This window comes from Parus major, chromosome 11 (assembly GCF_001522545.3).
Source record: "Parus major isolate Abel chromosome 11, Parus_major1.1, whole genome shotgun sequence".
NCBI lineage: Eukaryota > Metazoa > Chordata > Aves > Passeriformes > Paridae > Parus > Parus major.
Window position 1 is genome coordinate 7,555,343 of NC_031780.1, and position 22,225 is coordinate 7,577,567.

The 22,225-nt window shown below is 58.6% G+C and overlaps 3 protein-coding genes and 4 non-coding genes across 23 annotated transcripts; 2 read left to right on the forward strand and 5 right to left on the reverse strand.

The window, feature by feature from the left end:
- Positions 1-6: 6 nt before the first annotated feature.
- On the forward strand, positions 7-11,418 carry MTSS2 (MTSS I-BAR domain containing 2). Of its 17 annotated transcripts, XM_033517217.1 has the most exons (16): positions 30-93; positions 2,655-3,377; positions 3,787-3,848; positions 3,957-4,030; positions 5,780-5,864; positions 6,047-6,138; positions 6,223-6,297; positions 6,555-6,563; positions 7,014-7,171; positions 7,251-7,358; positions 7,435-7,532; positions 8,027-8,237; positions 8,973-9,050; positions 9,269-9,445; positions 9,539-9,707; positions 10,406-11,418. In XM_033517217.1, the coding sequence occupies exons 4-16, from the start codon at positions 4,012-4,014 to the stop codon at positions 11,176-11,178; spliced, it is 2,052 nt and encodes a 683-aa protein (XP_033373108.1). In that variant the 5' UTR covers positions 30-93; positions 2,655-3,377; positions 3,787-3,848; positions 3,957-4,011; the 3' UTR covers positions 11,179-11,418. The 17 variants fall into 17 exon arrangements, with proteins under 17 accessions (XP_015495879.1, XP_015495880.1, XP_015495881.1 ...); XM_015640393.3 differs by lacking the exon at positions 2,655-3,377 and having other exon boundaries at positions 7-93; XM_015640394.2 differs by lacking the exon at positions 2,655-3,377 and having other exon boundaries at positions 7-93; positions 9,542-9,707.
- Positions 11,419-11,573: 155 nt separating this feature from the next.
- LOC107209720 (C-factor-like) lies at positions 11,574-15,421 on the forward strand. The gene is made up of 6 exons (XM_015639710.2): positions 11,574-13,141; positions 13,658-13,709; positions 13,947-14,134; positions 14,218-14,376; positions 14,491-14,601; positions 15,289-15,421. Exons 1-6 carry the CDS (start codon positions 13,004-13,006, stop codon positions 15,400-15,402), a joined length of 762 nt encoding a protein of 253 aa, XP_015495196.1. The 5' UTR covers positions 11,574-13,003; the 3' UTR covers positions 15,403-15,421.
- A 1,384-nt stretch (positions 15,422-16,805) lies between these two features.
- Positions 16,806-22,150, reverse strand: IL34 (interleukin 34). Its single transcript, XM_015639524.3, has 6 exons — positions 21,104-22,150; positions 20,908-21,011; positions 20,538-20,615; positions 20,277-20,450; positions 17,367-17,505; positions 16,806-17,267 (listed from the first exon to the last, which is right to left on the reverse strand). Exons 1-6 carry the CDS (start codon positions 21,129-21,131, stop codon positions 17,248-17,250), a joined length of 543 nt encoding a protein of 180 aa, XP_015495010.1. The 5' UTR covers positions 21,132-22,150; the 3' UTR covers positions 16,806-17,247.
- TRNAG-GCC lies at positions 17,578-17,648 on the reverse strand. Its single transcript has one exon. It is a non-coding gene; the product is annotated as a tRNA-Gly (tRNA).
- Positions 18,286-18,356, reverse strand: TRNAG-GCC. The gene has a single exon. It is a non-coding gene; the product is annotated as a tRNA-Gly (tRNA).
- Positions 19,326-19,396, reverse strand: TRNAG-GCC. Its single transcript has one exon. It is a non-coding gene; the product is annotated as a tRNA-Gly (tRNA).
- Positions 19,993-20,063, reverse strand: TRNAG-GCC. The gene has a single exon. It is a non-coding gene; the product is annotated as a tRNA-Gly (tRNA).
- Positions 22,151-22,225: the final 75 nt, after the last annotated feature.

Sequence of the window (22,225 nt, forward strand, 5' to 3'; positions counted from 1 at the left end):
GCCCCGGGCTGCCGCAGCGCCGCGATGGAGACGGCGGAGAAGGAGTGCGGAGCCCTCGGCGGCCTCTTCCAAGCCATCATCAACGACATGAAGGTAGGGGATTCCCCCCCTCCACCCCGCACCCCGGTTTTGCTGTCGTGACAGCGCTCCCCCGCACCGTTCCCCCATCACCCGGCTTCCCCAGGCAGCCCCCGCGCTGCCGCCGCCGGTGCCGGTCCCGCGGTAGGTACCGAGGCTCTGCTGCCTCGAGATGGTGACTGGAACCAAGCATCGGGAGTCGGAGCCCGATCATCAGCCCCACAGCGAGTGTCAGGGTTCCACATCGGCTGTCAGAGCCCGGCACGCGTTGCCAGAGCCCCACATCAGCCCCTTACTGGGCATCGGAGCTCTGTGCTGGGCATCAGAGCCCTGGAGATCGCAGTCCCCCATCATCTCCATATCCAGCGCTGGATATTGGAGCTCCATCCTGGGGATTGCAGCCCCACATCATCCCCACATCCATCACTGGCTATCGGAGCCCCGTTCCGGGTGTTGCAGCCCTATATCTGCCCTGGTATCCTTCGCTGGGTATCAGAGCACCATGTCGGGCATCGAGGTTTCACACAGGGTGTCAGAGCGTGGCACTGGGTACCAGAGCCCCACATCAACCCCATAATGTGCATCAGGGCCCTGCATTGGGCATTGGTGCCCATACTGGGGATTCGGGCTCTGTATCAGCCCTGTATCCATCTTCAGGTGCTGGCACCCCTTGTCGGGTGACACAGACCAGGCATGACAGCCCCTCACCAGGTACCACTGGCCCCACACTGGGCATAGCCACCCATTTCAAGCATCATGTTTTCCCTGCCCCCCACACCCCATGCCCAGCCTGGATTTCTGCCGGACCCAGTGGGGTTGACACCAGTGAAGCAAAAATGTCCCCCAGCTCCTTGATCCCATTTCCTAACCCGGGAAGAGGATATTGCCTCCACCCTCCCTGGGAGCAGGATGGGGCCATGTTTAAAAAAACCTTTTTGTTTGTTTGTTTTCATTTCAAAAAAATAAATCTGAAATGCTGGGGGGTATTTCTGACTAGGGGCTGAGTGGGGAGGAGGGGACCAACCATGTTTCTTCATCCTGGGGGGGCCAAAATTCCCTCAGCCAGCTCCAGCACTGGGGTTTAGCCCTAATCATTTTTGGGACGCAAAAGCTGTCTTCCTCCTCCTCCTCCTCTTCCTCCCTTCATGCTGCAGACCCGTCCAGACAATGCTGTCATTGCCAAAGCAGGGGACGGGGGATAAAAAAAAAAAAATAAAAGCCTTGCTGGGAAGGAGATTAACCCCTTCGAGGGGTGGTGGTGGCTCTGCAGCCGGACTCTGGCTCAGGGCTGGCAGAAAGGCTCCAGGGAGAAAATCTCAACTCTTTCCAGGGCAGTGGGATCCAGGGCTGGTGGGAAACGGCTGCTGGGGTGATCAGCTCCCTCCCTCAAATGCCTTCATACCAGCCACTCTCTCCTGGCAGCCTGGCTGAGTCCTACACTCCCAGGGGAGAGGTGGGGGCAGCCCCTGCCTCAGTTTCCCCATTTCCCTGCTGAAGCTTCAGAGGGCATAAGCCAGCACAGAACTGTCACCTCCTGGTGACATGCCCAGCACCATCCGGATGCGGTTGGACTGGGAACCCCTTACCCGAGGAGACCGGGCTGGATTCAGTTTCTTACCATTTGAAGGTGGGAAAGATGAAAGAAAAATTATGAAAAAGAAAGAAAACTCCACCACACTACAGCTGGGGCTCAGCTCGTGCCCTGCACAGCCCCGGCCGAGTGCCAGTGGCACCTGAGGGTGTGCTGTCCCCATCTCCCAGCCACGTGGGTGTCCTGGCACGGGCACTGGGGGACAAGGAACTCTCTGCTTGAAGAACTGCCAGCATTGAAGGACAGTGATGTGCTTATGGTCCTATGGCTGGGACCCCTGTGCTGGTCACAGAGCAAAGGGACCTAATTTTGGTGGTGGATGGCTTTTTCAGCGCCCCTTGGTCTGTGGTGGGGAGACTTTTTTTCTTGGTGACAGTCCCTAAGCTGGCGTTATTCCTGTTGCTGCTCCTCGCGTGCTCGGTGTCCCTGAATGACCTTGGCATGTCCTTGTCCCCATTGTCCTCTTCCCCATCTTCCTCATGGCTGGCATCACAGGGGTTTGGGGTCATCACAACCTGCTCCCTTCTACAGGGGAGCCTCATTTGCCCTGCCCAGGGTGGCCAAGGAAGATGGCCTGGGGACAATGGCCCAGGAATGGTGGCCCAGCCCTCTGGCAATGACAGTCCCTGGGGACCCACAAGCAGGGGCTCACCATCACAAGTGGTGCATGAAGTGGCACCCTCAAACCCTTTCTTTGCTGACTCATAAGGAAATAAGGGCTTTCATGTTCCCAAAACACAATGCTGGGCTGATCTCATGCCCCCTCAGTGCAAACCTTGTCCCCAAAGCTGCCACCGAGCCATAGTGCCCATGGGGATGTGTGGTGATGTACATGTCCCAGCTTGGTGGCTGCCCTAGGGGAGTTTACAGACACCTGTCACTGCCATTGGATGCCAACACCAGGATAGCTCCAGGATTTTGTCCCTGGAACAACAGGACCAGGATTGACCTTGCTAGGATAGCAGCACCAGTATGTCTTCACCAGGATGATGACAGCAGGACTGGCCCTACTGGAATGGCTTTGCTGGGATTGTAACACTGGGACCAGCTTCACTGGAACAGCATTGGGATGGCCGTGCCAGGATGGTGGCACCTGGATAGCTTCACTGGAATGGTGGCACCGGTACTGGCCATGCAAGGCTGGTACTGGGATGGCCTTGTCAAGACAGCACCAGGATTAACCTCACCAGGACAACATGGACTGGCCTTGCTGGGATGGTGACACTGGGATAGCCTCGCTGTATGGTGGATCAGGATCAGCTTTGTTGTGATGACACCAGCATGGCCTTGCTGGGATGTCACTGCAGCTGGCATTACTAGGAGAGTCCTCACTGGAATTGCACCAGCATGGTCTGCTGGGACTGGTTTCACTGGAACAGTGCTGAGATAGCCTTGTTGAAACAGTGGCACTGGGATGGCCTCGCTGGGATGGTGGCAGCAGCACAGCTCTGGGATGGCCTCGCTGGGATGACTTCACTGGAATGGTTGCACCAGGACAGCCCTGGAATAACTTCACCACAAGGACAGTGGGACTGGTCTTGCACAGATGGCCTTGCTGGGATGGCACCAGAGTGGCCTCACTGGGACAGCACTGGAGTAGCCTCCCAAGCACCTGTGCCCTGTCCCTGTCCTCACACAACTGCCCCATCCACGGCTTCAGAGACCCCAGCCTCCCCTCCTGTCCTGTCGGTTCTTGGGCTCAGGGGAGGTGAGGACTGGGGCTCCCATCTGTGGGACTGGAGCTCTCCATGATGGTGGACTTGGTCATCAGTGCTTTGGGGGGAAGTTGCGGGTGCTGGGGGTGTCTCCTCTACTGCTGGCCAGAGTCTTAAAGATTTTTTCATTTCATGCCCTCAAATTTCCAACCCTATAACCTAGCTTGACCCCCCATGAGGAAGAGAATATCCTGAGATCTCCGTGGTCTATAAGTTTGGGTGGCCAGACTGGAAAGGGAAAAAAACAGGAGGGAAAAGATCTGGCTCAGACTTTATTAGCCATCAGAGAAGCTATTGAGCTGCCCTGTCTCCTGGACCAGTGAAAGGGGGACCTGCCCTGACTGGGAAGCAGTGCAGGGGGTGAGGGGCCCTGTCTCTCACCATTGCCCTTCCTCCTTGCAGAGCTCCTACCCCATATGGGAGGATTTCAACTCGAAGGCCACTAAGCTGCACTCCCAGCTCAGGTGAGTGGCTAAAGGGGGGGATGGGACATGGGGGACCACCCTCCTTGTTGGCACATCCCAGTGTGACCTGCACCCACTGAGTTCCCCCTCACTCTCTCTCCACCTCAGGACCACGGTGCTGGCCGCAGTTGCCTTCCTGGATGCCTTCCAGAAAGTGGCCGACATGGCCACCAACACCCGAGGTAGGGTCCTCTCTCCTAGGGGTGGGAACCCCCAGGCTTGTGTGGGCAGGGGGACAGGTGGTCAGTGTCTTCTGTGGGGTGGCCCCTGCCCACATTTCTGGGGTGGATTTCAAGCAGCAGCTTCACCATCCACAGAGAGATGTTCAACCTGTTCCCTCTCTCACCAAGGTGGAGCATTCCCTAGGAAGCAGCATTGGGAAGATGGAGTGGAGAGGGGGAAGGAGGTGGGCACCCATGTGGGTGCTGCTCCTCACGCCCCATGGATGCTTAGCCACATTTTCTGGTGGGGCTGGGACATTCAGGGTGGCTCAGCCCCATGCCATGGTCTCCTGCACCTATCTCTGCCTCCTGGGATGCACAATCCACCTTCCTTGTCCCTGGCACCCATCTGGGAAGTTCCCCGGGGGGGGTCCCAGCTGCTCTGGAGGTCTCCAGGGAAGGAGAATTAGCTAGAGGGAGATTCAGGAGTCCAAGCTCGACTGTTTTGGGGACAAACCCCAACTCACCAGGGAGGTGACTTAAGAGCCAAGGCTGCATGTAGGGTCCCCCATAACTGTTGGGGAATGAGGGGGAAGGATTCCCGGACCCTCTCCGGGTGCCCTCTGGCAGTGAGGAGCCACTTCCCACCGCTTGGCTTCTGCCAAGCAGATGGTCCCGGGCTGGTTTGCAGACCGGCGGCATCCAGGCCATCTGGAGCCACACGAGGAGGAGGAGGAGGCAGCAGCTTGAGCCAGGATCAGCTTTGCCTCCAAACCCACTAGCCCACTGCACCAGGGGGATTAGGGCTCCCCCAACTCCCTGTCAGCCCAGAAAGTCAAAACAAGGAGGAGGTACAGGAGCAGTGCTGGGATCAGCTGGGGACCAGCACTACAGGAGTCAGTGTGACCCTGTACTGCTGCTATACCTACAGGGCTTTTTGGGAGGGTGGGAGGCAGAGCAGCAGCATGGGGAAACTGAGGCACTGGGTGGGGGCTGGCTGCTGGCCTTGCACACAGTGCATGAGAATCGGATTAGAAACAGCAGGAGCTGGGATAAGAGCATTAGGAGCTGGATTAGGAGACTACCCCAGTGCAGAAGGCCCTGGCCCATGGGCTCCCCTATTTCCATAGCACTGGCGGACTGAGGGGCATCCAAAACTCCTGCGAAAGGGTGGGAGGTGTTTTTGGAGGCTTTTTTCAGGGAGAGAAAGGCTGAATGTCACTCCTTAGTTTGCACCCAAGGATTTTTGAGTGCCGTTTTTCCTGGGATTTGCCAGCAGCACTGCCACCATGTGGCCATCCTTAGGCTTCAGAGTTAACGGCGGTTTCACCTAAAAAGGATGCTCCTGCTGTCTGGCAAATATCCCCCCCGAGGAGTTTGGATTCCCTTTTTATCCACCCGGGATTGTGCCTGGAAGTGTGGGACAGAGCTGACTGCCTGGAACTAAGCCAGGGTACCTCATCCCTGCCCTGGCTCCCCAGTGCCAAATTTAAGAAACCAGGAAAAAATGGGAGTGGGTTCTAATTCCAAAGCCTGTAAGAGAGATATTTAGAGTTTCATGTATTAGTTAGTGGATGATGATTTTTTTTATTTTGTGGATTTATCTGGGGAAAAAACAAGCCACCCCCTGCCTGAGGTGTCCCCAGTGCCCAGTGCATCCCAGCACTGATCATCCCTGTCACAAACAGCCCTGCTCCCACTGTACAAACTGGGCTGGGACTGGTGTGGGGTGTCCCTGCCCCTTGTCAGCAGCGCTTTGCTCCCCACCAGGTGCCACAAGGGACATCGGCTCGGCGCTGACCCGGATGTGCATGCGGCACCGCAGCATCGAGGCCAAGCTCCGGCAGTTCACCAAGTAAGCAGGACCGGGATCAGCTTTGCCTCCAAACCCTCAGGCATCACTACCACGGCCTGGCCAGGCTCATTCCTTGCTGAAGAAAGGGATGCTGGATGTTGGCTGGGCATGGGATGGGGGAATGGCTTCCCCCTGGCACCGGCGCTCTCTCACACTCTCTGTTTCTCTCTTCCCTGCTCCAGCGCCCTCATGGAGAGCCTGATAAACCCTTTGCAGGACAGGATTGAGGACTGGAAGAAAACTGCCAACCAGCTGGACAAGGACCATGCGAAAGGTATGGGGGGTACGGGATGGATCCGTGCAGGGTGGCTGCACTGCTGGGCAGGGGAGCCCTCTGACAGCACTTCTGCACCCCCAGAGTACAAGCGAGCACGCCATGAGATCAAGAAGAAGTCCTCTGACACCCTCAAGCTCCAGAAAAAGGCTCGCAAAGGTGAGAGGGGGTCTCCTGGGGGGTGCCCCCACCAGCCCCTCCGAAGCACCCCCAGCCAGGGCCGGTATCCCGGCTGTGGCATTGCCAACAGGGGGGTGGGCACTAGGGGGGTCCTGCTGCCCCCCTGTAGAAAGGGAGGTGCTGGCATGGCCCCGGGGGTGGCGGGGAGGCGGGGCATGCGCCCCAGCCTTCGGCCTCTTTTCACACGTTTTCTCTGTCTCCTTCTCTCTTCCCTCCCCTCCACATCCTTCCTGTAGAGCTACTTGGTAAGTGAACCGCTGCCCCCCACCACCGGCCCCCTCTCTGCTTCCTCATCTACTCCCCCCAGTCTCCCCAGCCTCTGTCTGTCTGTCCGTCCATCCATCCGCTCCCTGTTCCCACCCTCGCCCCGCTTTTAGCTTAGCTTAGCCTGCACCCCATATCCTGGGGCAATGCCAGCCCCACCATGTGGCAGCCCAAGGGGTCCTCTGGTCCCAAGTGCCAGGGATGGGGATGGGGTGGCAGAGGAGCCCCCTTCCTAAGGCTGCTGTGGGGCGAGGGTGTTCCTGGACCTTCCAGGGATATGGGCACAGTGGGAGACCTTTGGTATCTGCTGGAATGTGAGGATGGGGTGATGTCCCTAAGCTGGGGGAATGGCCTCAGCTTGGCAGTAGCACCGCCAGCAGACTGGGGAGAGTGTCAGGGGAGCCCAGCACTGACAGTGCCCCATCTCACAGGGAAGGGGGATCTGCAGCCCCAGCTGGACAATGCACTGCAGGACGTCAATGACATGTACCTGCTGCTGGAGGAGACAGAGAAGCAGGCGGTCCGCAAAGCCCTCATCGAGGAGCGGGGCCGCTTCTGCACCTTCATCACCTTCCTGCAGCCCGTGGTGGTGAGTGTGGGGGCTGGGAGGATCAAGGGTTGTTCCTTCCACCCAGTGGATGCTGATGGTCTCCCTTGTCCATCCTCAGAATGGGGAGCTCACCATGCTGGGAGAGATCACCCACCTGCAGGGCATCATTGAGGACCTGGTGGTGCTCACCGCTGAGCCCCACAAGTTGCCCCCCGCTAGTGAGCAGGTGAGTAGGGTCAAGCCAGGGGTCAGGGGAGTAGGGGAGCATCTTTGGGAGGACTTAGATCCCATCTTTTCTGCAGGTGATCAAGGATCTGAAGGGCTCTGACTACAGCTGGTCCTACCAGACGCCTCCATCCTCACCCAGCAGCTCCAGCTCCCGCAAGTCCAGCATGTGCAGGTATGGTGAGGTGTGCTCCACACCCAACCACAGCCAGGAAATCCAGCCCTCTTCATTAACCTCAGTGGGTTAATGATGCTTACGGCCTTTGGGAGTGCTCACAAGGTGCATGTCCACCTTCTCATGTCCATATGGGCAAGCAGCTCCCATTAATATGGAGGAATTGGTCTTGGCACACTGGGCAGGCCTGGTGGACCTATGGGGGCCCGACACGTGCCCTGTCCTTCGGCTTCTGGGGACGATGTGTGCTGTGCATGGTTGTCTGGGCGCAAGCATACCACCTCTGTTGCGTCCCCCAGCCTGTTCCCTGCCACAGGCCCACCCCAGGAGGCAGAGGGACACCTCCAGGAGGACTACGTGCCTCAGTTTCCCCAGGTTGGGATGCGTGGCAGGGCGCTGGCCATCCTGCCACCTCCAAACCTCCATCTTAAATTCTCTTTTCCTTCCTTTGTCCTCCCCACCGGCGTGTCCCCGTCCCCCCGGCGCCCCCCCAGCAGCGTTAGCAGTGCCAAGGGTGGCATGGCGTGGCCCGGCGGGGCTCAGACCTGCTCACCCAGTTCCACCTATCGCTACCGCAGCCTGGCGCAGCCCCCCGCCGCCGCCACCCGCCTCTCCAGCGTCTCCTCCCACGACTCCGGCTTCATCTCCCAGGACGCCGCTTATTCCAAACCACCTTCCCCCATGCCCTCGGACATCACCAGCCAGGTACAGGGAGGGTGGTCCGTGCTGCTGACCTCCATGCCTCAGTTTCCTCTTCCATAGAATGGGTGGGTGGTGCTGGGTGCAACACAACAGTCCAGTGCAGAGGTGATGTGACCCACCCTCAGAAGTATTTCCACCTGTGTTGGCATCATGGGAAATAAATACTGGCAATATTGAGGGTGCCTGCCATATTTGGGGGCATCCTGAGCCACATGGCAGAGAAACCCCATCCATGAATTCCCCCAGGGATGGGGCACAGGTATCCCTCTCCCTGTGCCAGTAGAACAGGGTGTCTTCCAATCACCACAGCCCCGTAATACCCAGTTTGTGCCAGCCACCCACCAGGCAGCACGGAGCAAAGCTTCCCTTTCATGCTGCGCCATCCCCAGTGCCAGGGATGCTCCAGGATCCCCAGGGAGTTCTTACTCCTGCCTGTGCATGCTAACCTGGCATCACCAACCCAGCAAGGTCCTCACTCCCCAAAATACCTGTTGGCTTTGCATGGCTTGGGGTGAGAAGGAGGAAGGGTTGGGGCAGTGCATCATCCCAGTCCTTGACCCCACTACCTAGGTCACATCCTGCTCGCCATCCTGCATCCACCGCCAGAGGGGAGGAGGGCTGGGGACCTCATTCAGCCAGGGGAGCTGTGGGTGCTGCTCTAACTGGGGTCATGGCTCTGGCTTTGCTTGCTAACTGCCTCTTCTCTCACCTCCCGGCTCTCGGCTCGTCACGGCACAGCAGAAGTCCTCCAGCTCGGCGTCCTCAGAGGCATCCGAAACCTGCCAGTCAGTTAGCGAGTGCAGCTCCCCCACCTCGGTTAGTCCTTGCCATCCCACCAGGGTTGCATTTCACACGTGGCTCCCTCCTCAATTCATGGGGTTCAACCCCTGGACCCTCCCCTCCCTTCCTGCATGGGGCAGAGCATCCTGAGCAGCACCTGTGACTTGACACGGGGGACATCAGCTTGAGACCCCTCCTGCCACACTCCTGGTCCCAGTGTCACCAGCATGAACCACATGCCTTGCCCGTTGCAGGACTGGTCCAAGGCCAGCCCCTATGACCAGCCGGTGGTCCCTACCCTGCAGCGGCGCAAGGACCGCGTGGAGCACCTGCGGGAATCCGAGATGGGCTCTCCTGCTGGAGGGTACCCTGGCATCGGTGGCGAGGATGCTCCCAGGCCCCGGATGTCGCCAGCTACAATCGCTGCCAAGGTACCGGCTGCAGCAGGGAGGGCACAGAGGTGGGGGGGCTCCTGGGGACTCCCAAAGGAGGAACCAGGGTGCTGACAGTGCCCCTTGCCCCAGCAGCATGGGGAGGAGGTGTCCCCTGCCGCCAGTGACCTGGCCATGGTCTTGACCCGTGGGCTGAGCTTGGAGCACCAGAAGAGCAGCCGGGACTCACTGCAGTACTCCAGTGGCTACAGCACGCAGACCACCACCCCCTCCTGCTCTGAGGACACCATCCCTTCCCAAGGTACTGGCACTGGAGGGACCTGGGACCACCTGTAACGGCACTTAGGGTGGGGAAGGGCACAGCAGAGGTTTTGGTGGTCCTGGGGCACATTTGTGTGCTCTGGGTATCGTAGCATCAGGCTGTGATCATACTTTGTAGGGGCTGGTGGGGTGCCACAAATAACTACATCTTTTCCTGGTTATTTGGGTGTTTGCTGGGACTCAGTGGGTGCAGTTGTGCCAGGAAGTGCTGTAACAGGTTATGATTTGTGGTGATGTGTCTGTGTGCAGAGGCTGAGTACAGGTGGAGATGGTAGGTGAGTTGGTAGCTGGAGATCAAATTACCACGTTTGTCATGATGTTGGTATGATGACGGCTGAGCCAGTTATGACGAGCATGTGGTGGTGACAGTGGAGATTGGCTCTGATCACGTTGTGATGGCTGTGGTTGGGGTGGTTGTGATGGTGACAGTTGGGTTTGGTTGTGATTTCAGTGTGATGGTTGGGGTGATTGTGGTTTCCTTCCAGAGGGATATTTGGGGTTGTTGGTGAGCGTGTTGTGCCAGCAATGATTGGGACAGTAGTGGTTGTGTGACAGTCGTGGCAGTTCAGTTTGGTTGTTGTGCTGTGATGGAGGTGGCTGGGGCTGGCTCTGATGGCATGGTTGGGCTCGGCTACCCGCTGTCCCCCAGCCACACTGATGGTGCTGCTCCCTCCCCAGGCTCCGACTATGACTGCTACTCGGTGAACGGTGACGTGGAGTGCGACCCCCAGAGTGATTTCGACAAGTCCTCCACCATCCCACGCAACAGCAACATCGCCCAGAACTACCGGCGGATGATCCAGACCAAGCGTCCTGCCTCCACCGCCGGGCTGCCCACCGGCACCAACCTACCGGCCGGCACCACCCCGGGGGTGGCCACCATCCGCCGCACGCCCTCCACCAAGCCCTCGGTCCGCCGTACGCTCTCCAATGCTGGCCCCATCCCCATCCGACCCCCCATCGTCCCCGTGAAGACCCCCACGGTGCCCGACTCCCCTGGCTACGCCGGCCCTACGCGGGTGGGCAGTGAAGAGTGCGTCTTCTATGCTGATGATGCCTCTCCGAACCCCCTGGATTTTGCCAAAGCTTCGCCCAAGCGGCTGAGCCTTCCCAACACTGCCTGGGGTGGCGGTGCCATGGAGATCTCTGTCTACCCCGGGGCGGGCCAGCACCTCTCCGCTGAGGAAGAGGAGGACCAACAGCTGGCTGCCAACCGGCACAGTTTGGTGGAGAAGATCGGGGAGCTGGTGGCCGGAGCCCATGCCCTGGGGGAAGGCCAGTTCCCCTTCCCCACCGCCCTCGTGGGGTCCGGCCCCAGCGAGGAGACCCCCGCGCCGCCCCCCGCGGCCTCCATGGACCCCCCGGCCGAAGACATGCTGGTGGCCATCCGGCGTGGGGTGCGCCTGCGCAGGACCGTCACCAATGACAGGTCGGCCCCGCGGATATCGTGATGATGCCCCAGCCAGAGGGGACGTGCCCGCCGTGGCCAATGGACCCCCGGGGGCAGCCACTGCACCTCCCGGGACCCCCACCCGCCGGCACCCGCTGCCCTATCCCTCCCTGGTGCCCCCTGCTTCCTGCCCCTCTGTCTCCTCCTGACCTGCCTTCTCCCTACATCCCTCCTTCACTTACTCTCTGTTTGGCTCTCCTCCTCTTTTTCTCCTTTTCTCCTCTTCTTTTTCCTCTTTTTTCTGCTTTTTTCTTTTGGCTTTTTTCTTTTGTTCTTCTATGTCACTTTTCCTTCTCTTTTCTTATTTTCTTCATTTTCCCATTTTTCTTCTTTTCCTCTCCTTTTTTTCTTTTCCTTTTTAACTCTTTTTCTCCTGCCTTCTATTTTCCTCTTTCTTCCTTTCCTTTTTTTCACCTCTTTCCCTTTGTTTCTCTTTTCCTTTTCCCCTCTCTCTTTCCCTCTCCCCTGTTTTCTTGCCCCGGGCGCAGGCGGGTGGCCCCAGCTGCAGCAGGAGAGGACGGTGCCAGCAGGGCTGTGGCAGCCATGGAGCACCCAGAGCACCAGGAGTGAGGGGCCCCGGCCCCATTCCCCCCAGCTGCCTGCTTGGGGCCAGCACAGCTCTGCCTCATTCCAGGGGGCAGAAGCAATGGGCTGGGGGTGGAGGAGGGGGAAGAAGAAGTGGGGGACATGTGAGAGGGTGGGGGGCTGCGGGTAAAGGCACTGCAATCCCCTCTGTCTAGGAGGGACACCAAGGTGCAGGGACTGAGGATGCTGAACCTCCACTTTGCCCCCCCTCACAAGGATCACTTGGGACCCCCCTGCAAACCCCCTCAGTCTCCCTCAGCACCCACAGACCCTGTGCAGAGTCTGCTCAGAGGTGGCTCCAGGCACAGGAGGTTTGGCTCAGACCCCCAAGCAAAGCAGCTGATTTCTGCCGGCGGCTGGAGGAAAGCACAACCCCCCGGCCCCCCGCTGTACATAGCCCCCGCCGCCCCGCTGTCTGTCGCATCGCAGCCCCTCAGCCCTCCCCCTTAGGAATAACAATTTAGTTCTTCCCCTTTCCCCTTCTCCTGCCCAGAACCACTGAGGCCAAGTGACAAATGTTTGGGTTTGAGGGAGGGGGGGGGGGGTCGTCTCTTATTTTGTACAGAAAACAAAAATTCTTTGGAAAAGAAAAAAAACTGACCTGTCTTTCGACTGAAGTAACTTTTCTGGTGCTGTTGTTAACTTGGTCTTTATTCTTTTTTTTTTTTAATTTATTTTTCCCCTCGTGTTCCCACCTCTGCCGCCGCTTCCCTTCTCCCTGTCCCTCTGCCACATTTTCTTTCATTCCGTCTTTATTTTTCTTTTTTTTTTTTTATTATTATTTTTTTTCTGGTGGTAATTACCCTCTTTCCCCCCTCCCCCGTTTTCCATAGTCACTGCTACAAGTAACGAATGCACTGTGAAGATTCCAGTATTAATAAAGGTTGTACTGTAATTAATAGCCTTGCCTGTGCTCCTATGGATGTTCTGGTTCTCTGGGTCACCCCAGTAATGGGGAACAGGTGGGAAGGTACCATCACCCCTTTGGGGTTCCCATGGCTTGAGGGGGTGTGTGTTTTGGGGTATGGAGGAATGCAACAACCCCGTGGTCAAGGTGATGGGTGACCCTGGGATGCAGAAGAACATCCTGCTGCCCCATCCCCTCCAGAAGAGGGGGTGCAGGCGGTTCCCCCCACCTCCACCCATCCCAGCAGCACCCGCAGCGTTGCCACCTCCCGGATTATCGAGGCCGATTGCCAAACCTCGCTGGGCAGCACAACCGGCTGGGGAGAGCAGTGGGGATGGAGGGGCTCAGCGTGGGCAGTGTCCTGCTGACCAGCTGCGATGGGGGGCTGGGCCTGGCGCTGCTGAAGGGGCTGCTGGAGCAGTCCAGCCCACCCCGGCACCTCTTCGCTGCTTGCCTGGACCCCCAGGGCAAGGTAGGGAGGGCAGCGGAGTGGGGGCGGGGGGGGGACGGGAGGGAGTAATCTCTGGGATTGGTGCCTGGGGATGGCACAATCCCACCTGGAATTGGGAGGCTGAGTGCCAGCATCCTGCACGATGAATGGCATGGAAAAATACACGTGTATGTATGTACATATATATGTAAAACAAAAATACATATATGTGTATTAAATATTAAAAATACCTATGTATCTATTAAATATGTATGTATTTAATTTTTTTGGCGTCTCTTGGCGCAGGTATGTGCATGATGGGGAGTGCAGGGGGGGGGTTGCTGGCAGCCCCTGTGCCGGGGGCATCGCTGCTGAGAGCTTTGAAGCTCAGCCAGGTGCAGAGAAGCAGCAACTCGCCCCAGATGGCTCCCACTGGGTCTTGTTGTAACCTGTTGGCTGTGACATGAGGGGCCACCCTCTTCCCACCCCGGCACGGTGCTGGCGTCACCTCCAGTCAGCTTCCCCACGTGACCCCCGTCCCCCGCTTTCTCCACCTAGGCTGTCAATGAGGTGGCTTTGGGCTTTCCCAACGTCATGATCCTGCCTCTAGGTAAGTGCTGGGGCGGGAAAGGGATGAAGCTTCTCAGGATTTAATTGCGATGATCGTGGGTGGCTCCAGGAAATGCCACCAAGCAGGTGGGTCCTTTGGTTTGGCTTAGCTCAGCCAGGTCACTGATGGGACCAGGAGGATGCTCAGTGGCTGGGAGTCGCCTCCTGCCATGTCCTACAGCATCTTGCCAGGGTCACAGTCACCAGCCTGTCCCCCAGCCCTCCTGTCCCCTTGCAGATGTGACAGATCCCAACAGCATCAAGGAAGCAGTCAGGAAGGTGAGGGAGGAGGTGGGAAGTGCTGGCCTCAACCTCCTGATTAACAACACCGGCACCACGCGCCGCAGCACCTTGGCCACTGAGACAGCAGAGAACATGAGCCTCGTCTACACCACCAACACCATCGGGCCCCTGCAGACAAGCCAGGTGAGGACACAGGCAACCCCTGCCCCAAACACTGGGAACAGGGAGGAAGAGGATGGTGATGCCCAAGATCCCATCCCCTGCAGGCCTTCCTGCCCCTGCTGAAGGAGGCGGCTGAGGCCGAAGGACAGCGTGAGATGAGCTGCAGCAGAGCTGCCATCATCAACATCTCCAGCATCCTGGGCTCCATCGAGGTTGCAGAGGCTTGGGAAGAGAGGCAGGACATCTGCTACCGCTGCAGCAAGGTATTGCCACTGGGAGGATGGGGAGGAATTTGGGAGTCACCTCCTCTGGGATCTCCCCCACCACTGGCCATGGCATTGCCAGATCATGATGAGGAGGGGAATTGGTCCTCCCAGGCTGCTCTGAACATGCTTACCAAGTGCCTGGCCCTGGAGTACGGGAACAGAGGGATCCTCTGCGTGTCTGTGGATCCTGGACATGTGACACCTCCCTTGGAACAGGGGATGGTGAGTGACAGGAGTGCATGGCCATCCTAGCTCAGCAAGGTCCCATAGGTATCCATTCCTGGGGGCATCCTTTCCCAGGAGAATCCCCTCCCAAGGCCACCCCCTCCCATGAACATCCCTTCCCAGGGTTCATCCTTTCACAAATCCCTTGCCACAGACATCCCTTCCCACGGGCACCAGTTCACAGGGCATTTCTTCCCATGGAAATCCCTTTCCCATGAACATCCTTTCCTGAGGCATCCTTGACTATGGACATCCCTTCCCTGGGCACCCACATCTGTGCAGTCCCTTGGCCCCACAGTGGCTATGCCACCACAGCAAAGGGATAATTCCAAACTCTCCCCTCAAACCACCCAATTTCTTTCCTATTTTTTATTTCCTTTCCCATCCTGATTGTGTGTCAGCAGAGGGCACCCCGGTCCTGCACTTGGCTGTCCCTTACCCTGCTCTGGCTGACAAATGAGTCACTTTTTAATTAGAAATGAAAAAATTAACCTCTGTCCTTACAGGACTCAAATGAGGGAGAATCAATTTGTGCAAAGCCACATCCTTTGACTGCTGGAGCATCTCCAGCTGCTCCCAAACCAACCCAGCCGAAGCTGGCATTCCACCATCCCATGGGTGGGATTGGGGGTGTTGGGGTGGAGAATCTTGGCTCACTTTTTCCCTTGCCCTTGTGTGCGACAGGGCCCAGTGACACTGGAGGAGAGCGTGAGGGGTGTCCTGCAGCTGCTGGCCCAGCTCTCAGCCACCAGCAATGGCACCCTCTGGGACTGGAGAGGGCAGAGGCTGCCCTGGTGAGAGCAGCATCTGCCCACTGAGCTTAAATAATTAATTAAAGTGAATTAATTGCCATTTCCAGGCTCACTCTGATGGGGGGCAGGGGGAGGGATGGGCAGAGGAATAGAAACAGGGATGCACAGTCTGGAGAATGAGAGTTGGATTCGCTGCCCCCTGGTCTGGGATGATGATTTGGGCCAGGGCAGCATAAGGAAGGGTGCTCCAAGTGTGGTCCCGAATCCAAGGCATTCCCTGGGGCTGGAGACTGAGACCCCCTGGGTATCCTCACTCTAGGGCCTTAAGTCATACTGCTTAGGGGAACATCGCAGACAGCCCCCAAACTCAGCCCTTGTCCTGCTGAGTCTGCCCACCCCAAAACCAGCTGGCCTTTCCATGCCCACCCCAAGGATGCTGCCAGGCATTTTTCTTTTGATTCAAGGCCAGAAAAGGTTCTTCCTATTCCAGCAGCTGGGCGGTTTCACAGCAGATCTCCCAATCTCAGCACACACCTAAAGATGTCTTTTGAGACCTGGGCAGGGCATCTTGGGCTGACCCTCCCTAAAACCATCCCTCATGGTACACCAGGAGATACTGTAAACAGGCTCCCATTCTCAATCCTGCGAGTACATTCCTGTAGAGGCTCTCAGCTGACACTTCTGAAGCCATTTCTCAAAAGAGGGATGAGAAGAAAATGCACAATGTCTCAAGTGGGCTGGACACGCAGGGTTTTGGCAAGCCTGTTGCTGTGGGGATGCTCTGGGAAGCTGGGCAGGGGTCATTTTGCAGGGACAACTTCAGTTTTCCCACACTGGAGGAGGATGAAGGATCATTCCCACACTTGACACAAGGGAGTTGGAGGTAGGGGCTTCCTTAACCCAAGGGCTAAGGCAGCCCCAGGTGGGTACCTGGACCACACAGGGGCTCTGTTAAAGCCAGCAGGGATGGGAGAGAGGGTTCTTCTAGTTAAAGCTCTTATCAAGCAGTGGATCATTACTGGCGGGTTTTATATCAGCTCTGCGTGGGTTTTATATCAGCAGGAATTATCACCAGGCATGAAGGGAGGAAGGAAAGGGGGGAGGAGGAGGAGGGGGAGGAGGAGCAGGAGGAAGATGTTCCTTCACTCATGCTGCAGTGCCCATGGGCTCATGAGCCTAAGCCACAAATACACCAGTTCAGGTCTCTAATAGCTGATGAAGGTAATTAACTAAGCTGTAAAGAGGGCGGCAGCCAGGCAGCCCCAGCCCCTCCAGTGTGCCGCCTGCACCATGCCACCAAGCACAACAAACAAATCCAGATGTTTCCTTGCAGGGGAAGCAGCTGGGGCTGACTGAGGCAGCTTGGCAGGGGTCCCTTTATCAGAGGGAGTCTCTCCCCCACAGCGGTGAGGGAGGTGGCTGGCACCCCAAAAGAGGAGGCAGTGGAGGCTCTGTTTGCTGGTCCTTTATTTCGGGTAAGGCTGGAGGCTCCCGGGACCCAGTCGGAAGCTGAGCTGCAATGCTAGAGAATTAACTGGTGTTTAATGAAAGCTGAGGAAGAAATACAAATCAAGAGAAACAGGGTGATGCCCTCACCTGCCCTGTGGCAGGGCGGGCTATGTGTCCCCCCAACAGATTCCTGCCATGGGGGGCTGTGTCTGACCCCACACCCATGCAAAGGGTGCCAGACGTTTCAGATGGACAAGACCTGACAGCCATAAACAGTCCCACAGTTCTGGAAGGGGTTGTGTTTGGTCCTGGAAGGAGTGGCATTTGTCCCACCTTTGCATCTTCCTTGGGAACCCCCCACAGGGCTGTGGGAGGAGCAGAGCAGAGGCAGCATCCGAGGCTCCAGGGCAAGGAGGTGTCGAGTGAGGGGTCTTCCACAGCGTTAGGTGGACTCCCACCGACCTGAACAGAGGGAAGAGGTGCCATGGCGTGGGACAGGGTCCCCCTGAGTGGCATCTGAGTTCCCTCAGGTCAGACCACCCACCCAAACCCCAAACTCACAGGGCACCCCATAGAGCATCCGCATGACCTTGAGGCAGTTGTCCAGAAGTGCCTTGGGGCGCACAGCCTTGCTCCGGCTCTCAGCGCCCGCGCTGTGGATCAACTTCACCAGATCGGCCACCACTGTCTCCACATCTGTCTGCAGGGACAGACCACCAGGATGTCACCAAGGTCCCCCAGGAGACAGCAGGGTGCAAAAGGATACAGCTGTTGCATTGGCCGGGAATCGAACCCGGGCCTCCCGCGTGGCAGGCGAGAATTCTACCACTGAACCACCAATGCCAGATGTGCACAACATCCCAGCCCTCCCCCACACTCCCAAACCCAGCCGCCTGCGAGCACCGGGACAGGCCCTGACACCTCTGAACATCCTCACAGAGCACCCCAACACAGCTCGGAGACCGCGGCTCCAGCACATGGGAACGCCTCTTCCCGCTGCCCCACATCACCTACAGCAAGGGTAGGTGATGTGGGGCAGCCTGCACAGTTAACCTCTCATCAAACAACCCAGCAAAGCTCGCTCTCTCCTCGGAGGGGCTGCAGAACCTGCCCCGTGGCACAGGACAACCCAGACACACTTTGGTGTGACAGGCCACCCACATTCAGTACCCAAATGCAGCTGCCTCTTGGATGGGGCAGCACCTCCCAGACCCATTGCCCGATTGCCCTAGGCCTCACTGCCACCGAGACAAAGCCCTTTGTCACTGCCACCAAACGAGAAACCCTCACTGTCAGTGAGACATGGACAGTAACTGCCCATAAGGCACCAAGTCCCCCGGGGGTCACCAAGGTGCCCTGGCTTTGTTCCACCGACAATGACACTCCTCACATCCACGCAGGGTGTGCCATCCCTCCAGGCACCCCAGGACAGTCCCCGTGGTCCCCCCAGAGACTGGGTGCAAAAAAAAAATGCATTCACTGCATTGGCCGGGAATCGAACCCGGGCCTCCCGCGTGGCAGGCGAGAATTCTACCACTGAACCACCAATGCCAGATGTGAAGAGCATCCTCACCCTTCCCACACGGCCCCACCGTCCCAAATCCAGCAGAGTGAGTGCAGCGTGGGCAGGCACTGCTGCTGGTGAACACACCACAGACACACACAGAGGGGACCCCAAGACACAGCTCTGAGACCCCGGCTCCAGCCCATGGAAGCGTCTCCTCTGCTGCCTCATCAATAAGAAGGGGCTGTCAGCAGTCTTCAGAGTTAACCCTCTGGTGACAACTAAGCAAAGGTCCCTCTCTCCTCAGAGGGGCTACAGAACCTGCCCCGTGGTACCAGATGACCCAGCCACACTTCAGGTTCACAGTGGTGACACAGCTGTGACAGGCCACCCACATCCAGCAGCCAAACACCTCTGCCTTGGGGTTCAGCAGCACCTCCCAGCCACAAGCAACCCAAGGCTGCATGGAGCCCATCAGGTGGAGGGGCTGGGAGCTGCAGAGTTGAAAGGCAGGACACTGGGCTGCACCGACAAGGAACAAAACCCTGGCTTTTAAGAGGGGGAGCACAATTGTCCCAGTGAACTACATATGTCAGATGTGGAACTGCCCACAGGTGCCATCTGCCTCCATGGCCTGGGCATCCTTGACAGGAACCAGCACCTCCCACTGCTCCTAAACCAGGGACCTTCACTGCCACCAACATAGCACACCTTGCTGTCATTGAGCCTGTGTTCCTCCCTGCCACCCAAACGAGCTGGTCATTCACCAAACCATCTTCTCTTATTGCTCCCTGGTGCCACCAAGCCAAGGATACTCAATGCAGACAGAGCTGCTGCTGCCACCCTCAGGGCCTGAGCACCCACACATAGTACAGAGTCAGCCACTCGGGGAGATGCAGAGGGAGCACATCTACAAAGATGCCAAAGGGAACACCCACGAGAGCACTTCCGCTATTCCCTGAGCACGCTGGCAACAGCCAAAGAAAGGACAGCAGGGTGCAAAAGGATACAGCTGTTGCATTGGCCGGGAATCGAACCCGGGCCTCCCGCGTGGCAGGCGAGAATTCTACCACTGAACCACCAATGCCAGATGTGCACAACATCCCAGCCCTCCCCCACACTCCCAAACCCAGCCGCCTGCGAGCACCGGGACAGGCCCTGACACCTCTGAACACCCTCACAGAGCACCCCAACACAGCTCGGAGACCGCGGCTCCAGCACATGGGAACGCCTCTTCCCGCTGCCCCACATCACCTACAGCAAGGAGGGGCTCTCAGCAGCCTGCACAGTTAACCTCTCATCAAACAACCCAGCAAAGCTCGCTCTCTCCTCAGAGGGGCTGCAGAACCTGCCCCGTGGCACAGGACAACATCACGCTTTGGGTTCACATTGGCGACCCAGCCGTGACAGGCCACCCACATCCAGCACCCAGATGCAGCTGCCTCGGGGCTCAGCAGCTCCCTCGAGGCAGCAGAGGCTTGGGCAGAGAGGCAGGACCATCACCGGGAAAACAGGGAAAAATTCTTGGGCATCTTCTGCCTGATCCCCTGCAACTGCCGGCTGTGGTAGTGCCACCCCATGACGGAGGTCGGGTTGTGTGACAGTCCCGTTGTTTCCAGGTCTACCTATCCCCCAAGGGGGACGGGTTGCAGGCAAGAAAAAAAAAGGAAAAAAAGCAGCGGTTGCATTGGCCGGGAATCGAACCCGGGCCTCCCGCGTGGCAGGCGAGAATTCTACCACTGAACCACCAATGCCAGATGTGCAACTTCTTTTATGCACTGCCTCACGGCCCCGAACCCTGCTCCCAAATTCTCTCCTTGTACTCAGTCCTTCCACAGAACCCACACGCAGGGAAAATATCCATGGCCGTGCTGTGCCCTCCCAGGTGCTCATGGCTCAGTGTGTGTCCTCCCAGCACACGAGTGCGTGACGTGAGGCCAGGCCGGGGTGCCAGGGGGGATCCTCACCTGCCGGTACTTGCTGTACTCCTCGCCCAGGGCATCAAAGAGCTGGCAGAGTTCCTGGGTGTACTTCCAGGATGGGTGCTTCTCTGGCAGCACCTCACGGATCCGCAGCACTGCCTGGGAGCTGACATGGAACCAGAGGTACCGCAGTGCTGCCTCCGACACTGTCCCGTTGCGCTAAAGGGCAAAAGGGTGAGAGCCATGCAGCCCCCATGGGTCCCTGGAGTGCTCCCATCATGGGACTCTCCCCTGCCACCATCTTACCAGGCGGGTGATGTTGGATGGCCTCAGCACCTCTTCATACTGGACCTGGACTGTGTAGTCGATGGGAAAGTAGTGTTTCTGGAAAGGCAAGGAAGAGCATGGGGGCTGGCATAGGGCAAAGTAATGGGCACATCCTTGCCAGCCTCAGCATGACACTGGGGAGCTGGTGCAAAAGCCCTTTGATGTGGTCAGCCCCCAGCAGAAGTAGCTCTGGGCACAATTTGGCACAAATCATCCCTGGTAAAAAACACAGCACGCGGCACCCAGCCAATGTAGAGCAGTGGGTGCTGCCCCCCACCATGTACCCCCTGGACCAAATCGGGGCCTTGCAATGTCACGTGTCCCTCCCACCTCCCAAAGCTGGGCTTACCATGTACTGCAGGCGCATCTCGTACTGCAACTTGTCCTGGAGCAGGCGGGTGAGCTCGCATTCGCCCGGCGCCGCAGCCTCCAGCCCCAGCACAGCCAGGACACCTGGGCAGCCAAACCCAGCGGCATCAGCCCCGCCAGGGACACCACTGAGGTGACTCCCGAGACCATCCCCCCTGTCCCCCAGCTGTACTCACATAGGACGGCAGCGTAGCCCTGCTGCATGTTGATGGTGGCCGTCAGTGGAGCCCCAGGCTGTGCCTACATGGCTGGGGCTCACCGGGAGCCTCCAGGGCAGTGGCGTGGATGGTATGGGGACAAGGGACAGGTGTAGGCTCCGGGCACTGGCTGCTCTCCGGTAGCCCCGGGCAGTTGTTCCCTGCCATGGATGGGGGGTTAGTCCCCCTTCCCGGCAGTCCCCGCTGGCTTCTCCTCTCCAGCTGGTGGCAGGGAGGCAGCAGGTCCCGGGGCCGTCACAGGGTGTTGGCAGGGATGTGTTTGCAGGGGTGCAGGAGCACCCCCGGACTGCAAGAGGGAATCTGGGGGAAGAGAGCCCCGGCTGCAGCCCCCAGGCAGGACACCCGCTCCCAGCCCCGGGGGTGGCAGGGAAGAGACAGTCCCGCGTGAGCCTCGGGTGGTCAAAGTACTGTGGGTGGCCGTGGAGCCGTGTATGCCTGTGTCCCGCTTGGGGCAGGGCTACCAGGGCTTCCCTGATGACACCCTCAGGGGATTTCCAGGGAAGGAGGGGGATGAACCCAGCCCCGTTATTCCAGCGGTGAGTTAGTCCGGCCTCAGCCGAGGAACGCTGGGGGACGGGGCTGGTGAAACGGCCAAGCCACCTCATGCTGGGTCCCCACACAGAGGTGTCCTGTCCCTACACCCCTGCGAAGGGGGCTCTGCCATGCCCCCACGCTGTGGAAGGAGACCATAGCATGTCCTTGTGCCACATCTTCCACAGCGTGCCCCCTTGCGAAGGAGGGTGCTTTGTGTCCGTGCCATATCCCAGCACAGAAGGGCCCCCATCTGTGTCCCCAGCAGCGCGTCCCGGTGCCGGGAGGACCACGCCGTGTCCCCACGCGGTGCCGTGTCCCAAGGGAAAGCAGCCGTGCCGTGCCCCCACGCAAAGGCTCCGTGCAGTGTCCCAGCGCAAAGGGGTGCCACCCACAATCCCCGGTGGAGGGACCTCTGTGCCATGTCCCTGCAAAATGTCCCCAAGCGAACACGGCCGGGTCTCGGGGCGTGTGTGTCCCGTGCCGCGTCCCCAAGCGGGGCCGTGGGTGCCCGACCGCCCCCCGCGCCCCCCGCGCGAGGCTCCGCGG